The sequence below is a fragment of the Berghia stephanieae genome, chromosome 2 (assembly GCF_034508935.2).
Source record: "Berghia stephanieae isolate SIO BIC M18660-M18661 chromosome 2, UCSD_Bste_1.3, whole genome shotgun sequence".
Taxonomy (NCBI): domain Eukaryota; kingdom Metazoa; phylum Mollusca; class Gastropoda; order Nudibranchia; family Aeolidiidae; genus Berghia; species Berghia stephanieae.
This window is the reverse complement of record NC_088361.1, coordinates 66,669,712-66,679,711: the sequence shown is the minus strand read 5'-3', so window position 1 is coordinate 66,679,711 and position 10,000 is coordinate 66,669,712. Positions and strand designations below refer to the sequence as shown.

General features: G+C 34.4%; 1 protein-coding gene across 6 annotated transcripts in view; it reads left to right on the top strand.

Moving 5' to 3' along the window:
• The window catches only part of LOC144965372 (uncharacterized), a 75,576-nt gene that overhangs the window by 36,267 nt on the left and 29,309 nt on the right, over positions 1–10,000 (top strand). For all 6 annotated transcript variants that reach the window (XM_078900637.1, XM_078900634.1, XM_078900631.1 and 3 more), the window contains 5 exons: positions 4,961–5,130; positions 5,498–5,545; positions 5,907–5,995; positions 8,221–8,273; positions 8,818–9,327. In XM_078900637.1, the coding sequence (XP_078756763.1) occupies positions 4,961–5,130; positions 5,498–5,545; positions 5,907–5,995; positions 8,221–8,273; positions 8,818–9,327 (870 nt within the window). The remainder of the gene's footprint in view (positions 1–4,960; positions 5,131–5,497; positions 5,546–5,906; positions 5,996–8,220; positions 8,274–8,817; positions 9,328–10,000) is intronic.

Here is a 10,000-nt window from a genome sequence, read left to right as displayed (position 1 = left end):
GTATACTTAAATGCATACCATCATCTTTGAACTATCCCATCATTACCTTTTACGGATACTTAAATGACCAAGAAGTGTCGAAAAAGCTGTAAGACGCATAAAAGCAAATAAAACAGACGTGTAATAACTTTTTGAGCGATAAAGTTGGTATCAAAGAGGGAATATCAAAAGAATTTATTGTCCAATGCAACGTTCACGGCTTTTATATCCCATTTTAATATCATGTATAATACCGGAATGTGTGGTTCTCAATTGAGAGGCATAAACTGCCTAAGTAACTATCAAGGCATTATACTGCAGTTTCAGCAGTCTTAAAAAATTGTCTTATATCGTTTGATATATTTGATTCTTAAAGTAGGGATCTAGAAAAGACGTTTCTGACGTCTTAAATGTCATACGGCAAACTTATACAACTGGCCATTAGATATTATGAGGACAAGGTTCGTAGCGATCTCCTTTTGAAATGCCGAAATGCCTAAACCATGGCATCTCTGGTCAATGCATCTGGGACATACGAGTAAAAATCCTTATCAGGACACCCTTGGGAAATTCTTTTTCAATAATCGGTTTCCCCGTCACGTCTTTGACCCATTCTAAGGTCTAGATCTACATTGCGTCTATTTAGCAAATAGCAAAGTACTCTTATAAGCCCGATCTTGCGTAGATAAACTAGTGACTTTGAATGTGGCATATATAAAATATTAAACAAACAAAAATGACTTGACACGCACAAGAGAACGGAAAATAATGTATTATACTGAAAGATAAATAGGGCTGTCTCGGCGACTTCCTCATTCCTTCCCCTCATCACTCAGATGTAAAATGAGTACCCGGCCGTTAGAAGAAAAAAAGGCGTCTTGTTTCGTACTACATGCTGTATGTTGCTGTTGGCTTGGGCTCCCTTGCCAAGTGCTATGAGCACATTGAGTAGATATTGTGCTTTATAAAAGTTCTAAATTAATTTGTTTTTCTTGTTTTCTTTTCCTTGAGAATCAAGATCTCTAACTTGTCAAAGAATCCATGATCCGCCCCGATCTTGTTTTCAATAACACCTTTACTAACCTATACTATTTCACCTCTTGTTCATTATAAGCTATTGAACAGTCACAATGAATTTGTATAGAACTATTTCTAATTGTATGGTGTGACATTGGTCGTGTTTACAACTTGCGGGCGTTACAACAAAAAGAATGTGTTAAAGCCGTACAAAACCGGGTTGGTGGGGGGGGGGGGGTCATGGAGACTCCTTTTAGGAAAAATAAATGTGAGCATTAATGTAGCGCAATATCCACTTAATATGTGCGTCTTGTGGTATGACACTCACCTTCAGATCGTAAAGTCCAAGGTTCGAGTCCCGCTGTGCAAAGCGCATTTTGAGTCCTTGGAAAGGGCTATTTACTGACATCCTCTTACCGTACTCATGTGTAAAACGAGTACCTGGCCGTTAACAGCGTTGTCTATGTCGAAAAAAAAAACCTTTACAGGCGCCATGTCTCGTCCCACATGTTAAATGTTACTGTTAATTAGTGACCACTTATAAAGAGCATTGAACGCGTTAAGTGGATAATTCGCTTATAATAACTAATGATAATAATAATAACTAATAATAATAATAATAATTATAATAATAATAATAATAATAATAATAATAATAATGATGATGATGATGATGATGATGATGATGATGATGATGATGATGATGATGATGATGATGATGATGATGATGATGATGATGATGATAATAATAATAATAATAAAAATGATTATAATAATAATAATAATAATAATAATAATAATAATAATAATAATAATAATAATAATAATAATAATAATAATAATAATAATAATAATATACTTTATTCATCCAAAAAAATGGAAATTCGTTTACAGACGTGTCATGCATAAAAATGTATAAATAAAGTTGAGAATATATATATATATATATATATATATATATATATATATATATATATATATATATTATATATATATATATATATATATATATACATTTTACTAAGTGAAATATGTTGTCCCTATGAGCCCTATAATATGCTCAAAGCGGATTCCTAAGCCAACAACAATAATTTAAGATATTATGACTATTAGACGAGACGTCTGTTCAGTTTTTATATTTCGACTAAGACAGAGTAGTTATCGGTCGGGTTTTCATTTTACACCTGAATATAGGAAGAAATTGTGAGTAAAGAGCCTTTCCCAATGACTCAACTTTGCGCTGCCTACATCGAGAATCGAGTCTGGGACCGACAAAAACCATATTATGTCAAAATCGAGTATCATGCCACAAGACACAAGACCACAAAGTTGCTAAAGACTTGATTGGTATGAAGATGTGAAGTGATGCAGAAAAGTCGGAAGTGATCGGATGTTCGTATTTGATTCTGTGCGTAAATTCTCTGTCTGGTGATTATAACATTCTTGTTTTGTTTTTTTTTTGTTTTTTTTTTTGGTTTGTTGTTGTTCATTATTATTTTTATTTTTTTATTTTCGTTTTTGTTGGGTTTTTTTTTTTCTTTTTTTTTATATTGTTTTTTAAAGGGGTAGAGGTTGTTCGTTTCTGTTTTGTTTTTGTTTTTTTCTTTTGTTTTGATTTTTTAGTTTAGTTTTTTTTTTGTTCTTTGTTCTTTTGTTTTGTTGGGTTTTTTTATTGTTTTATTTTATTTGTTTTCTTGGGGGGTTTTTTTGTTGTTTTTTTTTGGTGCTTTTGTTGTTTTCTTTGATGTTGGTGGTGTTGTTGTTGTTGTTTTTGACATTCTTAATGTTTCTATTAGCCAATTTATAAGGAGGCGACCATTTTGATAATATTAATGAGAAACATTTATAAATAATGATCATTTTTTTCATGTTACACTTTTGATGAGGTGTTGTAAATAAATGACGGATATGATTTCTGGATTCGCTTTCAACAATATAGAAACGTTTTTTGTTTGTATTTGTTTTTTGTTTGTTTGTTTTCTTTTTGTGCGTGTGTTTTTGTTTTTTTTGGGGGTTTTTTTTTTTGTTTGTTTTTTTCCTATCGTTTTTGGGGGGTGGTTCTTTTTCTTTGGGTTTTTTTTTCTTTTGATTTTTGTTTGTTTTGATTTGTTATTGTTATTTGTTTTGTTGCTGTTTTTTCCGGAGGGGTGTTTTATTTTTTTTATTTTTTTTAAATTAAAAAATTCCTTTATTCATCCCATAGGGGAAATTTTTCTCTAGGGTCTATTCCAAGGGAAGACTGGAATAACCCAGGATTCAGCCGCAATGCAGCGCCGCAAATTGAGCTAGGGCGAGGTGACTTGCTCAAGGCCACACAGCGCAGCGGCGGGTGATCGAACTCGGTACCTTTCGGGTAGGAAGCAGACAGTATCGCTGAGCCACGCTGCCCCCTATTCATTGTTGTTTTTGTTTTTTGTTTTTGATATATTAAATGTATGTATTGGGATGTTTATTTTTGTTTTTATTTTTGTTTTGTGTTCGTTCCTTTGTTTTACATACTTATCCTTTCATTAGGCTACGTAATATTCTTTTTTAAAGAGCAATTTCCGAACTAGGGCGTCCAAACAATTGTAATGCATGCTGATCAATGGCACTAGGAGTAGATTTCAAAGGCAATAGTAGGTTGTTTGATGGCCCTATCGCTCGGAAACAACGTTAACGTACATAGAAGGGCTATAACCAGGGGGGGGGGGGGGGGGGGGGGGTATACAACTAGAGTTAACCATACTCTCAGAACTGAATGGGGATAGGATTGCTCAAGGCCACACAACGACATCATTTTGTGTTTGTATTAGGGAGGGGTTTTTTTGGGAGGCTCTTTCTTCGATAAGATATATAAAACAAGATAAAACTTAGTGCAACTTACAGTGATCGTTTTCTACCTCAGAGAGCTGTGCTTACTATCATAGGTTTTTATGTTGTTTTATTTTTTTGTTTGTTTTTTGTTTGTTTTTTTTTTTTTGTTTTTTTTTTGTTTTTTGTTTTTTGTTAGTGTTATGTCCTTTAGTCTCCTTGCACATATTTGCAGGTCTGATAATCGAACGCAATTATGAGCGTAATTTAACATTGTTGCAATGGACAATATTTTGCTTTGGTTTGAGAGTATTTCCATTACAATAATGGCCCAATAACAACTTGCGTTTACCTGCAAATAAATACAAGTCGCCTGTAGTCTTTATCGTTGCAGGATTTTTTTATTTTTCGGTTCTTCCCCAATAGGAAATTCTTAAAACTTTGGATTAATCATCTGCTTTGTTCTTTACTTGTTGTGTGTTTATTTATTTTTGTTTGTCGGTGTTATTTTAATAATTTTATTTCAAACGAAACAACCCCACGCGCTGACGTGCGTGGGTATTTGTTGTGTTTTACTGTTGTTTTGTTTTGTTTTTGTTTTTAATATATTGTCTTTTTTAGATTTATTTATATACAGACCAAAAAATTGGTGTTTGCTATCGAGAAAAATAACATTAGTTGAGCAATGGCTGTCTTTGAGTTGTGCAATATTTCCGAGCTGATATCGTTGCTGTTGTTGATCGAAATTGATTTTTTTGTTTGATTTAGTGGAATTCATTTTTGGTTGAATTTCAGTTTTAATCCTAATTTTTGTTTTGTTTTTGTTTTTCGTTTTTTGTTTGTTTGTTTTTTTGTGTTTTTTTTTTTTTGTTTTGTTTTGTGTTTTTTTTTTTTTTTGGGGGGGGGGTCTTTTATTTGTTGTTGAGTTTTTTGTTTTGTTTTTGTTTCCTTGTTTTGTTTGGTTTGGGTTTTTTTTGTTTGTTGTGTTGCGTATGTGTGTGTGTGTGTGTGTGTGTGTCTGTGTGTGTGAAATATATTATTATTATCATTATTATCATTATTATTATTACTATTATTATTCTTGTTGTTGTTGTTGCTGATTATCATCATCATCATCATCATCATCATCATCATCATCATCATCATCATCATCATTTGTTTTTCTCCATAGGGCATGTTCTCCACGCACAGTTCGGTGGCCCAGTTGAAACCGGAGACTGTGTTCCGTTGCGTCAACGAGGCAGAAGAACAGTTATGGGCACAGGGAAACCTCCCGATATTCACGGGTGGTCTGGATACTCCTCCCAACTCGCCACCCAGCCTAGGATCTATGCTTCTGAGGTAAGTCCCATCCTCCTCCTTCTCCTCCTCTTTCTCTTCTTCTTCTTTTTTCTTCTTCTCCTATTCCTCCTCCTCCTCCTCCTCCTCCTCCTCCTCCTCCTCCTCCTCCTCCTCCTCCTCCTCCTCCTCCTCCTCCTCTTCGTCCTCATCCTCGTTGAATATGACATCTATCATTCGACTTTATGGTCTTATTCATCGTGTTTGCTGACGCGTTCAATCATGATGTCTGTACTCAGAATTTGATTAGGATTAGTGGCCATTTAGATAGATGTAATTTAAAACCATTGTTGTATATAATGTATATCCTATGTGTAAAACTTAGTCACGTTTCATTTAATACATATTATGTTTTCTTTATTTTTCACAGTCAGAGTCTGTCAATCAAGAAGATCCACAATTATTTCAGTCAACTCGAGTGAGTAAAACAGACACTTTGCATTTAACAAAATTAATCAAATCCCGTAACTTTTTTTTTCTCAATATATTATGAGATTTCACCCAACCTTTGTTATATGGAAAGATAATTTTTAAAAATAATAGAATGGAATAGTGAAAGGACAGTTGGAGAAAAAAAGAGTCAGTTAATAGAAATTCATTTTGATATTTAATTTTGCATTTAAAAAATTGTAGAAATATGAAAGGTATTTTACTTTTTAAATGCATCTTTAAGTTATATAACCCTTATTCCAGTTTTTGAGGAAATAATTTATCCATGCTTATTTATTGAACAATTTAGATTCCTAAATTTATTTTCTTGATCTTCAAATTTCACCCAGATTACGTAAATGTTGTCTTCATCTGACCTGTAAGAGATCAAATTTTAACTCCATCAGAGTTGTTCCCTCAAGTAGACCCAGGGATGATGGTGAGCCATTTTATCTCCTTATCTTCTAATATCACAAAGGATCTTCTTCTTCTTTTTCTTCTTCTTTTTTCTTCTTCTTCTTCTTCTTCTTCTTCTTCTTCTTCTTCTTCTTCTTCTTCTTCTTCTTCTTCTTCTTCTTCTTCTTCTTCTTCTTTTTCTTCTTCTTCTTCTTCTTCTTCTTCTCTTCTTCTTCTTCTTCTTCTTCTTCTTCTTCTTCTTCTTCTTCTTTCTTCTTCTTCTTCTTCTTCTTCTTTCTTCTTCTTCTTCTTCTTCTTCTCCTCCTCCCTTCTTCTTCTTTTTCTTTCTTCTTCTTCTTCTCTCTTCTTCTTCTTCTTCTTCTTCTTCTTCTTCTTCTTCTTCTTCTTTCTTCTTCTTCTTCTTCTTCTTCTTCTTCTTCTTCTTCTTCTTCTTCTTCTTCTTCTTCTTCTTCTTCTTCTTCTTCTTCTTCTTCTTCTTCTTCTTCTTCTTCTTCTTCTTCTTCTTCTTCTTCTTCTTCTTCTTCTTCTTCTTCTTCTTCTTCTTCTTCTTCTTCTTCTTCTTCTTCTTCTTCTTCTTCTTCTTCTTCTTCTTCTTCTTCTTCTTTCAGCTTATCCCGCATTGTGCAGTGTTGCCACAATGAATCCACATCTCCATGTATCTCGGTTCATAGCATCACCCTCCTCCAGGCCCAGTTCTTTCATATCGTCCTTGACCCAATCCAACCATCTCGTCTTTGGGCGTCCCTTTTTCCTCTTTCCCGCTAATTATATATCCAATACTTTCCTTCCCACCTCTTAACATGTCCGAACCATTTCAATCTATCTTCTCTCATCTTTATTGATAAATTCTTCACTTCAGTCAACCTTCGAATTCGTTCATCAAAGAATTAGCGCTATTTAAGTTCTTCTTCTTCTTCTTCTTCTTCTTCTTATTATTATTATTATTATTATTATTATTATTATTATTATTATTAGTAGTAGTAGTAGTAGTAGTAGTAGTAGTAGTAGTAGTAGTAGTAGTAGTAGTAGTAGTAGTAGTAGTAGTAGTAGCGGGTGGTTGGATGGGAGCATCACCCTTGAATCATATACCTATGATGTTCGCATGGGTGTACGATCCGATAGTGATGTCGTTTCTTCTTCTCTTTACTAGCCTATCCTGCTTCTTTGGTTTGTGATTGTATTTTTGACAGGGGATATTTAAATCTTCTGCCTGTTTGTTCTTGGTTATTTATAATTTAGCTTATGATATCTTTAGGTTATGATTTTGATTTACATTTGTACTATTTTTGTTAGATTGCTTGTTTTTTTTGTTTCAGCGGTCTCTCATATAACCTCAATTGTGTTGGAAGAGACCTAAAGCAACAAACAAACAAAAAACAGTAGTAGTAGTAGTAGTAGTAGTAGTAGTAGTAGTAGTAGTAGTAGTAGTAGTAGTAGTAGTAGTAGTAGCAGTAGTAGTAGTAGTAATATCACTACTACTACTACTACTATACTACTACTACTACTACTACTACTACTACTACTACTACTGCTGCTGCTGCTGCTGCTGCTGCTGCTGCTACTACTACTACTACTACTACTAAGACTACTACTACTGCTGCTGCTGCTACTACTACTACTACTACTACTACTACTTTTGCTATTACTACTACTACTACTACTACTACTACTACTACTACTACTACTACTACTACTACTGCCACCACTACTACTACTACTACTACTACTACTACTACTACTACTACTACTACTACTACTACTACTACTATTACTACTACTACTACTACTACTACTACTACTACTACTACTACTACTATCATAGCCTGATGCCCTATTCAGGAACAAAGTCAAGAAATATTGAGGACGATGTATGACCTGAAGGATCACAGAGTCAACCTATTATAGTTTTAATTTTTCGTTTTATGTAGACTAAGGGTAGACGTAACCTAATATAGAAAAGAATAAAACATCTATAATTTATACAATATCCATTTATCCATCTTTTCCTCAACCTAATTTGATTATTCGTGTATTCCACCAGTTTAGTATTGACTTGTTCAAACCTTCAATTCATCAAGCCATCTTGTTCTTCGTCTATCACTCACCAATCAATCAATAAGTCCCTTCAGACAACCTATTTATCACATTTTATCCATTTATTCGATCATTTTCCTATACATAACAATACATATTATATTACATTGATTCAATTAATAACCCTAAATTTTAATTCATTTCCTTAAACAGGTAGTGCTAAGAAGAAGCAACTCTTGTCAGATTTCTCTTATCTTGAGCCCAAGGTATGTCATTTGCCATGTTATTTCTTTCTTTACCACTCAACTTAGTATAAATTACTCAAAGATGTTTTATACTGTCATACTCCGTTCATCGCGAAAAACTCAATGAAAGCAAATTTCTATGCCACGTCCTCTCTCTCTCTCTCTCTCTCTCTCTCTCTCTCTCTCTCTCTCTCTCTCTCTCTCTCTCTCTCTCTCTCTCACTCACAAACACACAGACACACACACACAAACAAATAAATACCACACGTACAGACAGACTTATAAACTAAATCTATGAACGCAGAAATGTGACTTAATTTATTTTTTTAAGAGAGAGAGAGAGAGAGAGAGAGAGAGAGAGAGAGAGAAAAGTAATGCTCAATGACTTGAAATAGTTTTGGATTGTAAGAAATATTCACGTATGAAAGTTTGCAGGATCTATTTGATTGTGTGCTTGTTTTGTTTCTTTTTATAAAATGAGGATATGTTTTATCTTTTTTTTTATTATTATCTGAGTACTTTTTCTAATTTATTCCATCTTGTTTCTTTAATTTTGTGGTTTCAGGAAATGCGTACCTTCAAACACTCCTACCTGTGTGCAGTGTATCCAGTCCTAGCAGCTCCAGAACCCCCTTCCTCTCCATCATCACCAATCTCTTCTGCATCCTCGTCATCCCACGCCAATACCAGCAACAACAGCAACAACATCAACGGCAGCATCAAAACCAACAACAAAGAGACCAACAATGTCACCACAGAAGCCCCAGACCACCAACATGCCACGGCGACCACCGCCATTCACAGCCAGCATCCTTCCGGCTGCTACTCGTCGACAAACTCCACAGCGGCCTCTGGTGCCAACAACAAACTCGCCAGCGTGTTCACAGAGTCCCAGCGATCTCTATCTCTCAATTCCTTACATGACAGCGGCATGGAAGAGTCGGAGGAGGCTGGTCTCATCCCCATGGAGTCGCTGTGTGAACAACTGCGTCGCTCTTTTGGACTTAGCCATTGTATTTTCCAGCAGTACGAATCCATCATCATAAAGACCTATAGCAAGAAAACGTCACCTCAGGTAAGAGCTGGTTTATCTCACGCTTCTTTCTCTACCTCTTGCATCAAAAAATAAAAATGCAAGCATCATAGTGATGATAGCTACAAACATTTAAACTTTTCATTTGCCTTTTTCTCATTTCTCAATGCATATTTATATTGCTTCTTAACTGCATTGCTTATATTGGTTGTACATAGAGAAAATATTATCTCACATATTGTTTTAGACATCTTGGAATAGAATTCCATTCTGGGAGCCATATTTCACAACAACCTATTCTTAATCAGTGCACATTCAATTTCCTCCTGAATATTAATGGAACATTTTGAGAAAGCTCACAACTTGTTAACCATTCTATGCTGCTCATTTTAAAAACGTTGCTGCTGCTTGCTCATAGCTCTTCCTGCATTACGTTTTCTGTTCCTCACTGATTTAACTTTACACACGTAAGTTTGTGATTTATTCTCGTGCAAACATTTTATTGCTACATATCTAGATATTATATCAAAAGTTTGCATTTTCCATTAAATTTAGTTTGTCTTGGTGACTTTTGCACCTCTTTAAAATGGAAATATGTTTTCCAGGCGATGTGTACATTTATACAGGTCTGACATCCGAACGTAATTATTATAGGCCTAGTTTACCATTGTTGTAATGGACAATATTTTGCGTCATTTAAAAAAAATCCATTACA